The 21,928-nt window shown below is 44.7% G+C and overlaps 1 protein-coding gene across 1 annotated transcript in view; it reads left to right on the top strand.

Moving 5' to 3' along the window:
* Positions 1-4,372, top strand: part of LOC132831152 (tetraspanin-4-like) — a 41,597-nt gene extending 37,225 nt beyond the window's left edge. The window contains exon 8 of the mRNA XM_060849150.1: positions 3,875-4,372. Within this exon, the coding sequence (XP_060705133.1) occupies positions 3,875-3,943 (69 nt within the window). The 3' untranslated portion in view covers positions 3,944-4,372. The remainder of the gene's footprint in view (positions 1-3,874) is intronic.
* The last annotated feature ends 17,556 nt before the right edge of the window (positions 4,373-21,928 follow it).

The following is a 21,928-nucleotide window of genomic DNA, read 5'->3' on the forward strand; positions in this document are numbered from 1 at the left end:
CTCTTTATCAATGGAAGAATATTCTTGCCCTACATGGAAGGCAGTGACATTGCCCTGCAGATAATAACTTTCTGAGGTCTCTACATTCCTTCCATTTTAGCATCTTTTGGTTTTAATCATTTTGTCGTTGACGGCTATCTTTCAGTTGCCCAGACTCTAGAATTTTCTCTCTCACCCCTAGCTCTTTCTGCTCCTTTCAATTGCAATTTAAAATCAAGCTCTTCTGTTTTTAGCTCCTTGGTTTAGTTTCTAACTTGTTCAATTGTGACCCAATGCAGCCCTTTAGGTTGTTTTGTTACATTAAAAAATGCTTTTTAAATGCAAATTATTGTTGTTGTAAGATGCTTTCCAATGCAATGAATTTAAAGCCCAAATCCTTGTTTTCAAAACTCTTATTGTCTACCTGTTCTATCACTGCCACATCCTTTGACCTGGTAACCTCTCTCCCATTTGTTTTTTAGAAGGTCCCAGTACTAGTTTGTGAGACAGAAACCAAGACACATAGAGTCATAGAGATGTACAGCATGGAAACAGACCTTTCGGTCCAACCTGTCCATGCCGACCAGATATCCCAACCAAACCTAGTCCACCTACCAGCACCCGGCCCATATCCCTCCAAACCCTTCCTATTCCTATACCCATCCAAATGCCTCTTGACTGTTGCAATTGTACCATGTTTGTTTTGTGGAGAGAGTTTATCGACTTGCTCAGTCTTAACCTCTCATTCCACATCCAGCATTTATATGTACTACAAGGCCCAGCATACTCCCTATTTATGCGCCCAAAATAATTACCACCTACTGCTATCGTTTGGGCTGTTGTGGTGCAGTGGTAGCATCCCTACCTGTGGGCCAGGAGACCTGAGTTCAAATCCCACTTGCTACAGAAGTTTGTCATAAAATTCCTGAACAGGTTGGTTAGAAGATTTCATCAATGATATGAACAAATTGTGACAAGACACAACTGTATATGGTTGACCAGATACCAACAGCCCTTGTTCTTATTCATAGAATCCCTAAAGTATGGAAAGAGGCCATTCAGCCCATACTGACCCTCCAAAGAGTATTTCACCAGAACCCAGCCCCGTAACCCCATATTTACCATGGCCAATCTACTTAGCCTGCATGTCTTTGGACTGTGGGAGGATACCGGAGCACCCAGAGGAAACCCACGCAAATGCAGGGAGAACGTGCAAACTTCACACAGACGCTGGCCCGAGGCTGGAGTTGAACCTGGGTCCGTAGCGCTGTGAGGCTGCAGTGCTAACCACTGAGGACTATTTCACAGCGCCAGGGATCCAGGTTCAATTCCAGCCTTGGGCCACTGTCTGTGTGGAGTTTGCACATTCTCCCCCAGTGTCTGTGTGGATTTCCTCTGGGTTCCTCCCACAGTCCAAAAATGTGCAGATTGGGTGAATTGGCCATGGGAAATTGCCCATAGTGCTAGACACATTAGTCCGGGTTACATGTAGGGAAATAAGTCTGGGTGGGTTACTCTTTGGAGGGTCGGTGTGGACTTGGTGGGCCAAATGGCCTGTTTCCATACTGTAGGGAATCTAATCTAATCTAGTCTTACTTCCCAGAACTTAAGCCCCTAAAGTCCTTTTACTCATTCCTCTCCTTTTAAACCTATCACAGGACTCATCTTTCACAACACAGCTTTCAGTTCCTGTCCCAAGTGGCTTTGGCATCACACTTCTTTTTTCATGTTTTTTCCACACAGCCTCTGAGCATTTTCTGTGTGAGATGTACTAGGTCATATGTAATCTGTGAACTTGTAGCACCAAGATATTTCTTCCTATCTTAAGTCTTACTTTTTTTTCTCCCTTTGTTTAGTCTCTTCCCATGTCCATGTGCGATGCGTTACAAAAAAAAATCAGTGTCATAGTTCCCGAAAATTAACTCTCTCCAAAGAAGATGCCCGACCTGTTGAGGCTCCCCAGTGTTTGTCTATCTCTGTCTCTTGTTGCTCCTCTGACTTTTCCACTCCTGTTTCTCTCTAAGCTCTAATCTTACACACCTTCTTCTTTTGAGATATCAGTCCTGGCTCAGTGATAGCCATTGTTGACTCTGAGTCAACAGGACCTGGGTTTAAGTCCTCCTGAGCATTTGGAACAGTCTGACATTCCCAGTGCAGCACAGAGCTCGCACTGTTGTTGTTTGTCTGAAAATCTTCAAACAATGTCCAGTCTGTCAGGATCTCGTAGCATTAATCGAATTGAATTGAACTGAGTTGAATGAGCTTTGAGTACAGTGAAAACTTTACACTCACCACTTACAACATCTTCATAGGTACAAAGATACCTAGGTACAGTTTCTTCAGTTGAAAATGTGTTGCTGGTCAAAGCACAGCAGGCCAGGCAGCATCTCAGGAATAGAGAATTCGACGTTTCGAGCATAAGCCCTTCATCAGGATTTTTCCTGATGAAGGGCTTATGCTCGAAACGTCGAATTCTCTATTCCTGAGATGCTGCCTGGCCTGCTGTGCTTTGACCAGCAACACATTTTCAGCTGTGATCTCCAGCATCTGCAGACCTCATTTTTTACTCGAACAGTTTCTTCAGTTACAAGATTAGTTACAGAGCAACAATGTCACCAACACACTGTGCCATCTTAGGTGCAGAGTACCCAGGGACAAACCTTACTTATAGAATAAAGACATAAAGGAAAAAAAAGGTTACATTACGGCTGTACGCAGCATAGCCATAGGTCCAGAAAAACAAGAAGCAAGGTTTAGAAAGACAAACATCACAGTCTCTCTCACTCTCTCCAAGAGTGTTATTCGAAGAACAGCAAAAGAGAGTTCCCTGTAGGATCCTGTCCAAAGGCCACCATCATTAACACATTAGAATTACGTTTTATTTCATGTGTACTCTGTACAGGAGATACAGGAATAGAGTTAATGTTGCTATTCCGGCACCATCTTCAATACAAGATACTGAGGTGCAAAATCTGAGGTAAAAAGAAGAAAAATAAAGAAATAAGTTAAAAGCTCAATGTTACAGTTATTCTCAGTATAAAATTGTGAATAAGAAATAAAATTAAAAGTTCCAAATAACAGTCTTTGTTAAGGCATGGATCTGCAGTCGGTCCACACTGGGCTTCCCCCACAAAGGCTCAATCTCCCCCACCCTGCACTGGGCTTGCTGTCTCCTTCCCCCCCCCGCCCCCCCCACCTCTCTCACACGCCCCACCCCACGCTCGGCTTACACTTCCACATTGCCATACCACCACCAACCACCATCCTCCCTCTCCCATGCTCACATCTTGCGGTCATTGTGATATAGCTCTGCATAAATTAGCAGCCACGTTTACTCTATGATGAGAGTGACCACATTCTGCTATTTTATTGAAGCGTTTTTGGTGGTAGTTCTAAAGGTGCTACAGAAATGCAAGTCTCTTTTGTGCAGCTCTCAAGTGACATTTCACCAAAACTGTGGTGTGGAAACCAAAACAGATTTGAAATGCCCCCCTCCCATCCATCGGGTGTTTGAAACCCTTCGCTCCTTATGTTCATGACCTCTACATTTGTCTCAGAACCCACTCCGCCCCCGGTCTTTAGAGTCTGAAAATGCAGCAGGGGGTGAAAGATAGCCCTAATTTATAATGGAATATTTTAAGAAGGTAGCATGGACCCGAACTCTTTCTGACGTTAAAGGCAACTGTAAAGCGTTGTGTTCCAGATGCAGTTCAACTGGAAAACACAACGTTAAGCAAAATACAATTTATTTGAACAGCACAGTTAGAAAGCAGCAAAAAGAAAGAAGAATTTAGAATAAATTAACTCTGTTGGAAAACTTAACAGAATAACAGGTGCAGCAGGGAGGGACACCCCAGTCTCTAACTGTAACCGAGAATGTTTTATTTTCTGTCAGATACTTGGACTGATTTCCTCCTTGGTGATGTACTGCCAGCTGGTGAAGACTGAGAAGCAATACAGCTGAAACAAAGTCATCGTTTTCTCTGAGTCTCCTTGGACTCCCGTCTCTGTGAATTCAGAGAGTATTTCTCTGTCCTGTACATAGGCTGTCATCAATAGACAGCTGAAAGAATGAGTATCCTGCACAGGGTTATAAGTCTGCCTGCAGCATTTTAAAACCATTATTAATAAAAGTAAAAGGTTATTTGAATTTTGGATTCCCTGCCAAAAGGAGAGAGGAAACACAGACGCTATTGAGTTATTCGATCCGTAGACACTGTAATTAAATGCTATAATGCTGTAACTGCTTCCTAGTGATGTCACGTGCGGATTCCTGTTGTGTTCTTTGTCCAAAGCAGCTGCTCAAGAACATGCACTGTACCATTTTGTCTGTTAATGGGAAAGTGCTTTCACTTCAGAATGTGTAAAATAAAAATGTTTTTGTAAAAATGAATTTGCTGGTCGTGTTTTCCCAATAGATTCACAGAATCACAGAGATGTACAGCACAGAAACAGACCCTTCGGTCCAACCCGTCCATGCTGACCAGATATCCCAACTCAATCTAGTCCCACCTGCCAGCACCCAGCCATATCCCTCCAAACTCTTCCTAATCATATACCCATCCAAATGTCTCTTAAATGTTGCAATTGTACCAGCCTCCACCACTTCCTCTGGCAGCTCATTCCATTTACGTACCACTCTGTGTGAAAAGGTTGCCCCTTAGGTCTCTTTTATATCTTTCCCCTCTCATCCTAAACCTATGCCCTCCAGTTCTGGACTCCCTGGCCCCAGGGAAAAGACTTTGTCTATTTATCCTATCCATGCCCCTCATAATTTTGTAAACTTCTATAAGGTCACCCCCTCAACCTCTGACGCTTCAGGGAAAACAGCCCCATCCTGTTCAGCCTCTCCCTATAGCTCAAATCCTCCAACCCTGGCAACATCCTTGTAGGTTTGCAATGCCATGACTCCCAAAGATGACTCTACCTCACTGGGACAATTTCTCAGGGAGGGCTGCAAAACGTCCAATCTAATTCCTTGAAAGTGGAGTTGCAGGTAAACAGGGCAGTGACAAAGGCGCTTGGCACATGTCTTCAATGGTCATAGCACGAAGTATAGATTGAGTATAGGGGTTGGGGCGTCATTTTGTGATTGTACAGGACCTTGGTGAGGCCACTTTTAGAATACTGCATACAGTTCTGGTCTGTGAGGCAGCAGTGCTGACCACTGAACCACTGTACTGACTTCATTTTTCCTGAGAGCTATTCATTCTGTTCCCTTCAAACATTAATCGGGTTCAATTCCCGACTCAGGCGACTGACTGTGTGGAGTTTGCACATTCTCCCCGTGTCTGCGTGGGTTTCCTCCGGGTGCTCCGGTTTCCTCCCACAATCCAAAGATGTGCGGGTCAGGTGAATTGGCAATGCTAAATTGCCCGTAGTGTTAGGTAAGGGGTAAATGTAGGGGTATGGGTGGGTTGCGCTTCGGCGGGTCGGTGTGGACTTGTTGGGCCGAAGGGCCTGTTTCCACACTGTAAGTAATCTTATCTAATTATTATGCATTGGTGGAAGTCGCTTTCCCCTTAAACACTGGAGGCTAAGTCAATGTTTTTCAAAACTGAGTTAGTTTTTTGATGGACAGCAGGGTTATGGGTGGAGGGACAGGAGGCACACAAGAAACTGGAGTTGAGAGCACAACCTCGTTATTGAATGGTGGTGCGCGTTTGAAGGGCTGAATGGCCTCCTGCTGCTAAATCGAAATGTTGCCAGGTATCTGCCTCCATTACCCTTTCAGACAGTGCATTCCACATTGCAACCACTTAAGCCTTTTTTTTTCAAAAAATGATATCTCTTAAGAGTCCTGCCCTAAATCTTCTGCCAATTATCCCAAATCTGTCCTCCCTGGATTCCTAGCCTCCCACCGCAGTTTTTCCCTGTTTACTTGATCAGGTTCCATAAAGAGGCACATGAATTTTCAAACTGATATTTTAAGTGAAAATAATCACTAGGGGCAGGACATTCTCTACACCAAATTCCACTCTGAATCCATGTGTCTTTGAGAGGTTCCCAACATCTGCCTATATTGTCTGTCAGCTAATAGATGAGCAAAAAAGCATATAATTTGCAAACACTCTGAACGCCGCAATTAAAGTTTCCGAGCCATTGCTTTGAGACTACAGTTTTGTATCATTTTTTGCCAGCAGCATCTCATCTTGAGCACTTTATAATTTCTGTGAAATACGCAGATTCTATTTTCATTCATTTGTGGAATGAAAGTGTGACAGGCAAAGTGAGTATTTAATAGAACCCCGACAGTATGGGAGCAGGCCATTTGGCCCAATGAGTCAACAGCATCCCACCCCCACCTACACTACCTCTATAACCCTGCACATCCCATGGTTGATACATAAAACCTACACAATGGAGCATGGCCAATCCACCTAAACTACACAGCTTTAGACGTGGGGGTAAACCAGAGTACTCCAAGGTAACCCACATAGACAAGGAGAGATCAAGCAAACTCCACACAGACAGTCAGCCAAGGGCTGAATCAAAGCCAGATCCCTGTGAGATAGCAGTGCTAACCACAGTGACAGTGTGCTGCCCATCCATCCCTGACTGCCATCCACATTGAGAAGGCAATGAGCAATCCTGAACCCTTGCATGACAATCATTTTGAGATTTTCCCACTTGATACAACAAAGCGTGTTGGATATTGAGGTCCCTCAGAATCTGAATTTTCCTGATATTCACTGTGCAGTGTGAAATCTCATTAAGCAGGTCTCACAGCAGAAATTAACTTCCTAAAATTCTAGCATCGGAAACCAAAAGGGAAACATTACGAGAAACACAGAGGTCACAATGTGCATTGAACGGGTGCCAAACCTACCCCATTATCATTGCAATGTTTTCAAAAATAGGAATGTGTTGTTCTTAGAAGGAATAAAAATTAACCTTCAAATGGAGATGGGCTAAAGGGCAATGATCATTGAACATCCCGAGTTTCTGTTCCATGGTCATTGGCTAAAGGGTTCAGACAATTGATTGGCACAGGGTAAATTTCCTGCCCCTGGAAATACGATACAACCATAAGTGCCAAGGGGCAGAGGGGAGTTCTCAGAGGGCAGTCCTCAGGGAGCTGTCTTCCTCAGGTACAAGATGGACTAGAAGAAGAGGAGGAAGACCCAGGGAAGAGTTTCTGAACTCCTCAGCTGCAGAGCAGGATGCTGCTGCACCACTTTAACACGGCCGAACCATTCCAGGCCAACAGGCTGTGTGCCCTCTGGCATCAGCGAGCCATACCCAGGTGTCAGGGCCGTACACTTATCCCACTCACTAACGTACCTCACCTAAACAGCTGCTTCTTAACAAACTCAATAAACCGCCAGAAAATCGCTTACAAACCATCGACTGCCAATATTAGGTAACTGATCACAAAACCCCTAAAATCAACAGGTAGCAGGCTAGACTTTCAGAGGGCAGTGATGAGGTGGTCAGATAGACAGACATTTCTGTCCGCAGAAATGACCCTGAGCTGCCTGTTGTCTGAGTGTTCCTTGGCCAACGTCTCTGTCTCGGGCTTGCTGCAGTGCTCCAACGAAGATCAACGCAAGCTGGAAGATCAGCACCTCATTTTCTGCTTGGGAACTCTGCAACTTTCAGGACTCAATATTGAGCTCAACAACTTAAAGGCCTTGTCCCAATCTCCCATGTCCTTATCCCAATCCCCGAACACCAGGTCTTGTCATCACATGGGATGCTACCACATACATAGAATTTTCGTAAAATACATTCATAGAATTCCTACAGTGTGGGGACAGACCCTTCAGCCCAACAAATCCACACTGATCCTCCGAAGAGTAACCCACCTAGACATATTCCCCTACCCTATTATCTTATATCTATTCCTGACTAATGCAACTAACCTACACATCCTTGGACATTGTGGACAATTTAGCATGGCCAATTCACCCTAACCTGCACATCTTTGGATTGTGAGAGAGGAAACTGGAGCACCCACAGGAAATCCACACAGACATGGGGAGAACATGCAAACTCCACACAGACAGTTGCCCGAGGCTGGAATTGAACCCAGGTCCCTGGCGCTGTGAGGCAGCAGTGCCAACCACTGAGCCAACCCATTGTCAGCCACGAATAGTCCTCATTTTCAGCTATCAGTTCTCCCAGGCCGACCTTAACCAATTCCTTTGTCTGCTCAACTGTTTATCCCTCTCTCTGGGCTCCATCTCAACCTTTCGTTTACTCTTCCCTCACTCCATCTTTAGCATATATACCACCTTACCCTAGCTACCATCAAGAAGGGTCACAGGGCCCTAAATGTTAACTCTGCTTTCTCTCTCTACAGATAGTGCCAGGCCTGCTGAGTTTTCCTCAACAATTTCTGCTTCTGTGTAAGAGACAATGAAGTGGATTTGTAGTTACACATAGACACCAGAAGCAGGATGAAGACAAATTGGCCATGGTGTACCATGATCTCTCTATACCCCTTACAAATCTATGGTGTAAGGAGAATTTAGAACCCCTACAGTGTGGAAACAGGCCACTTGGCCCAACAAGTCCACACCAACCCTCCGAAGAGTAACCCACCCAGATCCATTCCCCTACAACGCTACATTTGCCCCTAATCTACACATCCCTGAGCACTCTGGGCAATTTAGGATGACCAATTCACCTAACTGGCATGAAATTGGATTATAGGAGGAAACAGAGCAAACCCACGCAGACACGGAGAGAATGTGCAAACTCCACATAGATAGCCACCCTCGGCTGGAATCGAACCCAGGTCCCTGGTGCTGTGAGGCAGCAGTGCTAACCACTGAGCCACCGTGCAGGATTCCTTCCCTAAAGGGCATCAGCAAAGCAGATTTATTATTCCAACAATCCTAGAGTGACGTGGTTATGGATGCTAGTCTTTTATGTCCCAGATTTATTCAATTAACTGAACTTATGTTTCACAGCTGCAGTGCTGGGGGATCAAACTCATCTGAGCATTAACCCAGTAACATAACCGCTATGCTACTGTTCCCACTTATTTACACAAGTGCATTTACAATGTCTCAATATGGGTTCCTTGTATGATAATTGCAATACACTCTCTTCCAGCTAATAATAGTCACAATTTGTTTTAAATTATCCAGCTTTGGGACTTGGTTTTCCATCCTGTTGGGATGCAAGTTATCTTTTCTGCTGACTATAAAGTTCCTGACACACATGTAATCCAGGCTGACAGCCTCAGAAGTTGGTCCTGCGATGAAAAGTTCAACCAAATTCCCAACCTTCAGATCCCACAATAGTGGGGGAGTTATCCCTGATATCCTGCCCATGGCTAACCTTTCGCTAAAATCAGATCATTAACCTGTTGCCAGTTGTACATAAATCTGCTGGCATGTTTTATAAAAACTTCATACTCCATCTTACAGCAAATCATTTGAAACATGACACTCTACTGGAGACGTGTTCCTCTGTTGTAGTCTAGTAGCTTAATATTAGATGTGGAACTGGAAAAACAGAGCAGGTCAGACAGCATCCGGGGAGAAGGAAAGGCATTGTTTCAGCCTGAAACAGTGACTTTCCTACTCCACAAATGCTATCTGACCTGCTGTGCTTTTCCAGCTCCACAACTATTGACTCTGACTTCCAACATCTGCAGTCCTTACTGTCTCCAAGTAGCTAAATATTAGCCCAGACACTTATGTGCCTTAGGAATGTAACCTTTGTGTATATCAGTTCGCTCAGGTCCTTGTAACTCAATGGTAGTGTTTCTTCCTCTGAGACAGGAGGCCTGGGTTCAAGTCCCACGTGCTCTGGATGCATTTAGTAATATTTCTGAAGATGGCGATTAAAAATATATGGAGTTTGTTGCAGTAAATAATTGTTGGATTTTTTTGCAATATCCACAGCTACATTACGGGAAGTGACAGAAGCCAATGCTTTCTCAGATGTCCTCCCACTGCGATGCCATTTTGAGGCTCGAAAATTGTTGTGACCCCTCAGTGAGTACTGACAGAGAGAGGGGCAGGAGTGGGATGACCCCTTGGTGAGGACTGACAGAGAGAGGGGCAGGAGTGGGATGACCCCTTGGTGAGGACTGACAGAGGGGCAGGAGTGGGATGACCCCTCAGTGAGGACTGACAGAGAGAGGGGCGGGAGTGGGATGACCCCTCAGTGAGGACTGACAGAGAGAGGGGCGGGAGTGGGATGACCCCTCGGTGAAGACTGACAGAGAGAGGGGCGGGAGTGGAATGACCCCTCGGTGAAGACTGACAGAGAGAGGGGCGGGAGTGGGAAGACCGATGAGAGCAGGTAGAGGGAGGACCTGTGAGAAAATGGAGGGATGGTGGCGATGGGTAGACAAAGCCGTGGCAACCACTGCTGCCTCAGAGCCCGTGACTGCGACATTTCAGCTGGTGACCCCACTCAGGGTCACGACCTCCACTTTGGGAAGCCCTGACGTAAACATTCCCGGAGCTGGGAAGACACCTCATCGATTTGATTTGATTTATTCTTGTCACATGTGCAGTGAAACATTTTGTTTTGTGGGCATTATAGGCAGATCGCAACATACAAAGACACAAGATCATAGGGTGCTTTGACAGAGCAAGGAGTACAATGTCACAGTTGCAAAGAAGGTGCACAAAATACAAGATCAGCATCAGATCTGAAATTTGAGAGACCCATTCAGAAGTCTAATAACAGCTGTTCTTGAACCTGTTGGTGCGTGTGTTCAAGCTTCTGGACCTTCTGCCTGATGGAAGGGGGTGGAAGGGGTTAACACTGGTTTGGGAGTGGTCTTTGATAATGTTGGTTGCCTTCTTGAGGCAGTGGGAAGTGTAGATGGAGTCAATGGATGGAACGTTGGCTTGCATGATGGACTGTGTTCACAACTCTCTGTAGTTTCCAACAGTCCTGGGCAGGGCAGTTGCTGTACCAAACCATGATGCATCTGGATAGAATGCTTTCTGTGGTGCATCTGTAAAAGTTGGACATGCTGAATTTTCTTAGCCCCCTTAGGGCGAAGAGGCATTGCTGTATTGTCTTGATTGTCACATCAACATGCTGGTCCAGGACAGATCGTTGGTGCTCTTCACTCCTTGGAAGTTGGAGGGAAAACGTCATCAAATTCTTAAAGTGTAACTGATTCTGAATGTGGGCTAGTTTCCATGCAATATTGGGTGATGCTGCTTAGAGAGATTAAAGTGAATGGAACATGGTCATCCTGGTGACAGTCCTCGGAGAGTTTATGGCAGGTGGTCTTTAGGAAGATTAACTCTGAACTTGAACATTTTGAACCAGAGTTGGAATGCTTCAGAAGGACTCTGGGGATAGAATTTTCCTTCCCCCTTTCAGTTACTGCATCACAGAAACTAACCTTGGCTCTGGTGTGTGTCTAATTCCAGGCACCACACTTTAAGGATGGGAAGGCTTTGGAGAGAGTTCAGATAAGGTACTTCTAGGGATAAGGGGCTTCCGTTGTGAAGAAAGATTGAAGAAATTATAAGCATTTTCTCTTGAGAAAAGGGCAGTCACACGGTCATACAGCACGGAAACAGACTCGCTGACCAAACTTGTCCATACTGACCAGGTTTCCTAAACAGAACTAGTCCCATTTGCCTACATTTGGCTCCTATCCCTCTAAACCTTTCCTCTCTATGTGTCTATCCAAATGTCTTTTAATTGTACCAGCCTCTACTACTTCCTTTGGCAGCTTGTTCCATACACATATCACTCTCGGCGTGAAAAAGTTGCCCCTTAGGTCCCTTTAAAATCTTTCCTTTCCCACCTTAAACCTATGGCCTCTTGTTTTGGACTTCCCCACCTCGGGCAAATTGCAGTTTATTTACCCTATACATGCCCCTCATGATGTTATAAACCTCGTTAAAGGTCACCCCTCAGCCTCTGATACTCCGGGGAGAAATGACCCACCCTCTCTTTATAACTCAAGCCCTCCAGTCCCAGTAACATCCATATAAATCTTTTCTGAACCTTTTCCAGTTGAATAACATCCTATCTATAGCAGAGTGACCAGAATTATATGCAGTATTCTAGTCTCACCAACATCCTGTACAGCCATAACATGACATCCCAACTTTTGTACTCAGTGCCCTGACCAATGAAGGCAAGTGTGCCAAATACCTTCTTCTATGCCCTGGTCTACCTGTGATGCCACTTTCAAGGAACTATGTGCCTGTACTTCTACGTCTCTTTGTTCAACACTAATCTCCAGGGCCCCACCATTAATTGCATAAGCCCTGCCATGGTCTGCTTTACAAAAATGCAACACCTCACATTTATCTGAATTAAACTCCATCTGCCATTCTTCAGCCCACTGGCCCAGCTGATCAAGATTGCGTTGTATTCTAAGATAACCTTCTTTACTGTCAAACTACAACACTAATTTTGGTGCCATCCACAAACTTACGAACCATACCACCTATATTCTCATTAAGGGGTCTGGACAGAATAGGTAGGGTGAAGGTGTTCCTGTTTGTGAAAGGATTGATAAGGAGAGGGAACAGATTTAAGGTTGAAACCAAGAGAAGCTTAAGGAACACTATTGAAAAATTCACCAGGCAATGAGTTGTTAGGTTCTGGAATGTTCTGCCTCAGTGTGTGCTGGAGGCTGGCGCGTAGAGACTTTCTAAAGGGGATTAGGTTGTATTATGAAAAGGAATAATGAGCAGGTGACAGGAGATAGCAAGACAATGACACGAAGTGAATTTTTCATTTGGAGACCCAGCATAGACGTGATGGGCCAAATGGCATCCTTCATAATTGTGGAACTTCTGCAAATGTGAAGTGCAGGATCCAGGATTGGGAGGCAAACATTTTTAATGGAAATGGATACATAGCTGAAGGGGAGGGAGATTCTCTGCAGCATGATATTTTCCCATCTGCAGTAAATTGCAGGAAACACCGTGCTGTAGTATCGCCAACTTTTTCAAATGCAGCAGAATCATTTGGGAAGCTTATTTATTACAGCGGTCAACGATTCTCCTCTTTTCAATCCACGCAAGAGGATAATCAATTCCACCACTGCATCAAACACACAAAGTGTGAGGCTTTAAAAATTAGCATCATTGGTGTGTGAACTGACTTGCCCCAAGGAGTGGAATTTGTGTAGTTGTCCATCGTGCCTCATGGGGGCAGCATTCTCTCAGCTTCAAATCAGAAGGTGACTGAGTGAAGTCCAAAGACTGCAACAACTCGCATTTACATAGCACCTTTACCATCACAAACTATCCCAGGGTGTTTCACAGGAACTTCATAAATAAAACTTCGACACTGAATGGCAGTGAGTGCCTACAGAAGAGGTGCAGCAGGTTGGTAATCAGCCTGTTAATATTCCCCCACTGTACCCCAGGATGAAAACATGAAACAAACTGAACTGAATCATAGAGAAAAATCTATCAGGTCAGGCAATTTGTCAAAGAGGCAGGTTTTAAGTAACAAGGAGAAGAGACATAGAAAGAGGAGTAGAGATGTTTAGGTAAGGGGGTTCCAGGTCTCTAAGCCCCAGGCAGCCAAAGGCATTGTTGCCAACAGTGGAGCGATGGAAATTGAGGGATGCACATACAAGAGCTGTGGTTTGGAAGAGAGTGGAAATCTCAGAGGGCTGAGGAACTGGAGGTGGTTCCAGAGATGTGGGTGAGGAAGAAAGGCGATACAGTGGGAATACTGTGGAAAGGAAACATTAGGATAGGATGTTTTAGGGTAAGGGGCAGAAGATTCAGAGGGGATTTGGGGAAAAAAGAATTCTTCACTTCGCAGTTTGGGAATCTGGAATGCAAGACCTGGGAAGATAGTGGAGACTGGAAACCTTACAATCTTTAAAAAATATTTGGGTGAGTACTTCAAATATCAAAACATTTAAGGATCTAGGTCCAGTGCAGGAAATTGGGATTAGCACACCTTTAGTGGAAGTTATGTCAGTACATCTTGAATGGGCCAAATAGCCTTTTCTGCACTAAATGATTTTCTGAATCTATAAGTTTTTAACCAATCAGGGCCAACATGGCACTTGTTGTTAAAGTTCATTTGAGAATGTAACTTTAAGAAAGTTCTGGAATTTACATGTGAAAGAACTGAAACCAACATGACCATTTTAAAAGATGAGAGACTTAACAAACAATCCAGGTCTTTTTCAATTTATAATTTCAGGTACATCACACTGTAAACTTTTGTTATAAGTTCTGTGTCCTATGATCTTATACTCCACAACCACCTGATGAAGGAGCAGCGCTCCGAAAGTTAGTGCTTCCAAATAAACCTGCTGGACTATAACCTGGTGTTGTGTGATTTTTAACATTTTTAACTAAGGCATTGCTAAATCAGGTTTGCATGGACAATGAGGTCATAAGTGTGTGGTACTGGGTGGAGACGATGAAAGGGTTAAGTCTGCCTTCCAAGACCAAACTGTCTAAACTAACTGCACAAAAATGTGGATACCAAACTTGTTTTACAATTGTCAATCTGTCAATGGCTAATGTACATTGGCTTTGCTGCATGATGACTCCTGGTGGTTGATTATTGAAATGACAATGAGAGAGTTTCAGCTCAACATCAGATTGCATTCACGCGAAAAACTTTCAACTTCATAAAACTACCCGGGAGCTTCAACAAAATATGTTTGCACAATTTCACAGCAGTTCATGAAAAGTGATTTGAGCACAGATGGCCAAACTTTGGTGAAAGAGGTTGGTTTTAGTGGAGGAACGAGAGGCAGAGAGTATTCCAGAACGAGGGGTCCCAGTGGCTGAAGGGACAGAGTCCAGTGGTGGAGTGATCAAAATGTGTTTACTCAAGAGGTCAGAATTAGAGGAGGATAGATATCTCAGAGGGTTATGGGGTGGACAGAAGTTACAGAGATAGGGACGGGTCAGATCAGTAAGCGTTGAGTATAGGAATAAGAGTTTTAAAACTGAGCTACTGCTTAATTGGTAGCCAGTGAAAGTCAGTCAGCAAATAGAGGTATGAGTATGCATATGGGTAGCAGAGTTTTGGAAAACCTGACATTTACGGACAGTAACATGTGGGAGGGCAACCAGAATTGCATTGGAGCAGCTTAGGTCAGGCGATGGATTTATCATTGAACTGTTAATCCACAGACCGAGGTAACGTCATGGTGGTATTACTGCTGGAATGTTAATCCAGAGATCCAGGAATATTCTGGGGACCTGGGTTTGAATCCTGCCATTGCAGATGATGGCATTTGAATCTAATTTTAAAAAAAACAAGAATCCAAAATTAAGAGTCTAATGATGACCGTGAGTCCATTGTTGGAAAAATCCCATCTGAGTCACTAATATCCTTTAGGAAAAGAAATTGCCATCCTTACCTAGTCTAGTCAACATGTGACACCAGGCCCACAGCAATGGGTTGAATCTTAACTGTCCTCTGAGTAATTAGATAATGCTGACCCAGCCAGCGATGACCTCATCCTGTGAATGAAGTTTTAAAAATTCCACCATGGCAGATGGTGGAATTTGAATTTAATAAAAATCTGGAATTAAACATCTAAAGATGATTTTATCGTCTATTGACAGGAAAAACCTAGGAAAGTAAATCTGCCATCTTTACCAGGTCTGGCGTACATGCCTTGCTGACTATGATCTGCCTATACTGCTCGCAAACTAAGCTTTTCACTGTAATTGGGTACACGTGACTACAATAAATCAAATTAAACGTGTCTCTTCACTTCAGGATTGGCAATAAATGCTGGTGACATCCTGTGAATGAATTAAAAGTAAGTCCCGTCCAGAGACTACAATGGAATGGATGAGCAAATGAGCACAGTGAGAGAGGAACCATGTGAGGTAGTGGACATGGATGTCAGCAGCTTTAGTGATGGTAGAGATATGAGCTTAACACATGGGCCTAAGTGCTTATTTAGAATTCGAAATACTGGCATTGTTTCTCAGGTACCTCTGATCTACAAATGGTTCAGGGCTCCAATACTACCACTCACCTTAACCAGCTGCTCTTCTCTCTCTTTGGGCTCTATCCCCACTTATTGTCTACTCGTTACTGCCTCCCCCTCAAAAAAATCTGGAATTGAGAATCTAATGATGAACATGAAACTGCAGTTGATTGTTGGGGGACAAACCTATCTGGTTGACTAATGTCCTTGAGGGAAGGAAATCTGCTGTCTCCCTGGTCTGGCCTACATGTGACTCCAGACCCACAGCAATGTGGTTGACTCCGACCTGCCCTCTGGAACTGGCAACAATGTAACCTGGTCCACATCCTGTGAATGAATTTGAAAAAACCAAGACACAACCCCCTTTTGATGGGTGTGGAAGATCCAATGGTGTAACTCAAAGGAAAAAGAAATGGAGTCTCCCAGTTAGTGTGAATACCTTTATGATTAGATTCCCTACAGTGTGGAAACAGGCCCTTCGGCCCAATCAATCCACACCGACTCTTCGAAGAGTAACCCACCCAGACCCATTTCTCTCTGACTAATGCACCTAACAAAGCCCTTATCAACATCACTAATATTTGGTCACTTATCTCATAGCTGCTTATGGGATGTTGCTGCGTGTAAATTGGTTGTCATGTTTCCGACATTATAACAGTTTCCAAGTTCAGCAGTTCTTTCTTGGATATTTCACTTGCTAACGAACTTAATTGTCCACCCACAAGATATGATGGAGGCAGGGAGGGTTGACTTCATCTAGTTAGACACCTTCTGTGTGACATCTTTTAACGTGACAATGATGTTGCATTTCAGAAGGTGGATCCAGTTTAAGTGGCAAGGGAACCTTGATGATTGGGGATCTTCCTACTGCTGCAGCCTTCATCCACCGTTGCAGCCATTGATATCACACAAATGGCTTCCGCCTGGACTGCTGCTGAGGACTTGTTTCAGATTGCTTCCTCCCCTCTGATCTTACCGTCATGGATGACTCTGCCAGGTGGTGAGAACTCATTGAGGCATCACTATCGGATCAATGGAACACTCAAGGCTCTCCCACACAGCCGGTAACTATCCACAGAAAGGATTGACTTGAATTATTATTGTCCCATGTAGCTAGGTACAGTGAACAGTTTTGTTTTGTGTGCAGTGCTGGCAGAGCATACCATACAAAGTGCACGAGGGTAATGGAACAGAGTGAGGAATACAATGCTATGGCTGCAGAGAAGGTACATCAAAAGTGAGATCAACATTGTTTGAAATTTGAGCAGTGAGTTCAGAAGTCTAATACCAGTGGGGAAGAAGCTGTCCTTGAACATGTTGGTCCATGTGTTTAAGTTTTTGTATCTTCAAAGGAAGGAAGAGGTTTGAAGAGAGTCTAACCCGGGTGGAAGGGGTAACTGATGATGTTGGCTGCCTTCCCGAGGCAGTGATATTGTTGTGATTTCTTAACCATTGCTTCAATTGAGGTGGACCAAGCTATTAAATTGGTTAATAAATGTGACATAAACATTCTCTACCATTTAAAAGATTATATCAATGCAAAATTATTTTAATGATTGCATCAAATTACATTACGCATTACTATTAGTTGTTTTAATTTGTGTTATCACCGCATCATCAGTTGCCATGAGTATTTCTCAATAAACCAATTATCATTATATCTTCTGCATCATGATAACAATAATCCATTGCTGATGAACTGCTTTATATTGAGAGGCATTTGGACTATGATTAATATTGTCAATTTAGAATCATAGAGACGTACAGCATGGAAACAGACCCTTCAGTCCAACCTGTCCATGCCGACCAGATATCCCAACACAATCTAGTCCCACCTGCCAGCACCCGACCCATAACCCTCCAAACCCTTCCTATTCATATACCCATCTAAATGCCTCTTAAATGCTGCAATTGTACCAGCCTCCATCACTTCCTCTGGCAGCTCATTCCATACGCGTACCACCCTCTGGGTGAAAACGTTACCCCTTAGGTCTCTTTTACATCTTTCCCCTCTCACCCCAAACCTATGCCCTCTAGTTCTGGACTCCCTCACCCCAGAGAAAAGACTTTGCCTATTTACCCTATCCATGCCCCTCATAATTTTGTAAACCTCTATAAGGTCACCCCTCAGCCTCCGATGCTCCAGGGAAAACAGCCCCAGCCTTTTCAGTCTCTCCTTATAGCTCAAATCCTCCAACCCTGGCAACATCCTTTAAAATCTTTTCTAACCCTTTTAAGTTTCACAACATCTTTTCGATAGGAAGGAGACCAAAATTGTACGCAATATTCCAACAGTGGCCTAACCAATGTCCTGTACAGCCGCAACATGACCTCCCAACTCCTGTACTCAATACTCTGACCAATAAATGAAAGCATACCAAATGCCTTCTTCACTATCCTATCTACCTGCGACTCCACTTTCAAGGAGATATGAACCTGTACTCCAAGGTCTCTGTTCAGCAACACTCCCTAGGACCTTCCCATTAAGTGTATAAGTCCTGCTAAGATTTGCTTTCCCAAAATGCAACACCTCACATTTATCTAAATTAAACTCCATCTGCCACTTCTCAGCCCAATGGCCCATCTGGTCAAGATCCTGTTGTAATCTGAGGTAACCCTCTTCGCTGTCCACTACACCTCCAATTTTGGTGTCATCTGCAAACTTACTAACTGTACCTCTTCTGCTCACACCCAAATCATTTATGTAAATGGCAAAAAAACTGTGGACCCAGCACCGATCCTGCGGGCACTCTGCTGGTCACAGGCTTCCAGTAGTATGGCTGTGGAGAAGGAATTTGGAATTTCCTGAGGCCTTTCTCCACTGTTGGGTGTCCCAAAATGTTTGTAGCCACTGAAAAAATTCCAATTCTTAACTTGGATGAATGGAAAATAAGGTCATTCAAAGTATGGGCAGAAGATTACAGGAAAATAAAATTCACTTTGAGAGTCATAGAGTCACAGTGATATGCAGCACGAAAACAGAACCTTCGGTCCAACCCGTCCATGCCAGCCAGCTATCCCAACTGCCAGCACATGCCACATATCCCTCCAAACCCTTCCAATTCATATACCCATTCAAATGCTTTTTAAATGTTGCAATTGTACCAGCCTCCACCATTTCCTCCAATTCCACATACGCGCCACCCTCTGCTTGAAAAAGTCTCTTTTATATCTTTCCTCTCTCACCCTAAACCTATGCCCTCTAGTTCTGGACTCCCCGACCCCAGGGGAAAACCCTTGACTGTTTACCCTATCCATGCCCATCATGATTTTATAAACCTCTACAAGGTCACCCCTCAGCATCCGATGCTCCATGGTAAACAGCCCTAGCCTATTCAACCTCTCCCTTTAGCTCAAATCCTCCAAGCCTGGCAACATCCTTGTAAATCTTTTCTGAATTCTTTCAGGTTTCACAACATCTTTCCGATAGGAAGGAGACCAGAGGGTGATGGGGATCTGGAACTCACCACCTGTGAGGGTGGGAGAGGCAGAAGCTCTCATCACATTTAAAAAGTATTTAGATGCCAACATTTAGGGCATTTAAATGAGCCTTTGACATACATATAGATAATAATGGAATGGTGGAGGGCATCAGATACTGCATGAAATTCTAGTCTCCCTGCTATAGGAAGGATGTTGGGTTCAGTTTGGATTTACAAGGATGTTGCCAGATGTTGGAGGTTTTGAGCTACAGGGAGAGGCTGAAAGCTGGGGCTATTTTCCCTGAAAACTCAGAGGCTGAGGGGTGACCTTAAAGAGGTTTATAAAATCATGAGTGGCATGAATAGGGCAAATAGGCAAGGTTGTTTTCCTAGGGTGTGGGAGTCAAAAACGTAGAGGGCATAGGTTTAAGGTGAGAATGGAAAGTTTTACAATGGACATGAGGAGCAACGTTTTCACACAGAGGGTGGTGAGTGTATGGAATGAGCTGCCAGAGGAAGTGGTGGAGGCTGGTACGATTACAACATTCAAAAGGTATCTGGATGGGTATATGAATAGCTGAAAATGTATTGCTGGTTAAAGCACAGCAGGTCAGGCAGCATCCAAGGAATAGGAAAGTCGACGTTTCGGGCACAAGTCCTTCATCAGGAATGAGGAGAGGGTGCCAGGCAGGCTAAGATAAAAGGTAGGGAGGAGGGACTTGGGGGAGGAGCGATGGAGATGTGATAGGTGGAAGGAGGTCAAGGTGAGGGTGATAGGCCGGAGTGGGGTGGGGGCGGAGAGGTCAGGAAGAAGATTGCAGGTTAGGAGGGCGGTGCTGAGTTGAGGGAACCGACTGAGACAAGGTGGGGGGAGGGGAAATGAGGAAACTGGAGAAATCTGAGTTCATTCCTTGTGGTTGGAGGGTTCCCAGGCGGAAGATGAGACGCTCCTTCTCCAGCCGTCGTGTTGTTATGTTCTGCCGGTGGAGGAGTCCAAGGACCTGCATGTCCTCAGTGGAGTGGGAGGGAGAGTTAAAGTGTTGAGCCACGGGGTGATTGGGTTGGTTGGTCCGAGCGTCCCAGAGGTGTTCTCTGAAGCGTTCCGCAAGTAAGCGGCCCGTCTCCCCAATATAGAGGAGGCCACATCGGGTGCAGCGGATGCAATAGATGATGTGTGTGGAGGTACAGGTGAACTTGTGGCGGATATGGAAGGATCCCTTGGGGCCTTGGAGGGAAGTGAGGGAGGAGGTGTGGGCGCAAGTTTTACATTTCCTGCGGTTGCAGGGGAAGGTGCCGGGAGTGGAGGTTGGGTTGGTGGGGGGTGTGGACCTGACAAAGGATTCACGAAGGGAGTGGTCTTTGCGGAACGCTGATAGGGGAGGGGAGGGAAATATATCCCTGGTGGTGGGGTCCGTTTGGAGGTGGCGGAAATGACGGCGGATGAAACGTTGTATACGGAGGTTGGTGGGGTGGTAGGTGAGAACCAATGGGGTTCTGTCTTGGTGGCGGTTGGAGGAGCGGGGCTCAAGGGCAGAGGAGCGGGAAGTGGAGGAGATGCGGTGGAGGGCATCGTCGATCACGTCTGGGGGGAATCTGCGGTCCATGAAGAAGGAGGCCATCTGGGCTGTGCGGTGTTGGAACTGGTCCTCCTGGGAGCAGATGCGGCGGAGACGAAGGAATTGGGAATATGGGATGGAGTTTTTACAGGGGGCAGGGTGGGAGGAGGTGTAGTCCAGGTAGCTGTGGGAGTCAGTCGGTTTATAGTAGATGTCTGTGTTGAGTCGGTCGCCCGAGATAGAAATGGAAAGGTCTAGGAAGGGGAGGGAGGAGTCTGAGACAGTCCAGGTGAATTTGAGGTCGGGATGGAAGGTGTTAGTAAAGTAGATGATGGGTATATGAATAGCAAGGGTTTAGAGGGATATGGGCCAAATGCTAGCAAATGGGACTAGATTAATTTAGGATATCTGGTTAGCATAGACGATTTGGACCCAAGCGTCTCTTTCCGAGCTGCACATCTCTATGCCTCTGTCAACATCCTATAGTCACTTCAACGGAATTCAGTTAACTCTGCATGTGAGAAGTTGAACCTAAGACCCTCTTTTCCTTCATTTTGTCATTTTCTTATTGTTTGATTTTTTTTTGCTTTTTTTTGCTCTTCCCTTTCTTATTTTATGAAAATGTTGTTAACCGTCCCAGTCATCTGAAGAAAGAAAAAGGCATTTTGTTGCTGAAAGGTTTCACTGAAGACTAATTTTAGAAAGAAGAGCCTTTAAACTGCATGCCAGTATGTCTTATTCCAACATGAGACATTTAAAATACATGAGCTGCATGGATAGGATGAATAGCCAAGATCATTTTTCTGGGGTGGGGGCATCCAAAACTAGAGGGCATTGGTTTAAGGTGAGAGGGGAAAGATTTAAGAAGGACCCAAAGGTTAACATTTTCACGCAGAGTGTGGTGCGTGTATGAAATGAGCTGCCAGTGGAAGTGGTGGAGGCTGGTACAATTACAGCATTTAAAAGGCATCTGGATGGGTACATGATTAGGAAGGGTTTAGAGGGATATGGGCCAAATGCTGGAAAATGGGAATGGTTAGATTGTGATTGCCTGGTTGGCGCAGACAAGTTGGACTAAAGGGACTGTTTCTGTG

The sequence above is a fragment of the Hemiscyllium ocellatum genome, chromosome 33 (genome assembly GCF_020745735.1).
Source record: "Hemiscyllium ocellatum isolate sHemOce1 chromosome 33, sHemOce1.pat.X.cur, whole genome shotgun sequence".
Lineage (NCBI taxonomy): Eukaryota > Metazoa > Chordata > Chondrichthyes > Orectolobiformes > Hemiscylliidae > Hemiscyllium > Hemiscyllium ocellatum.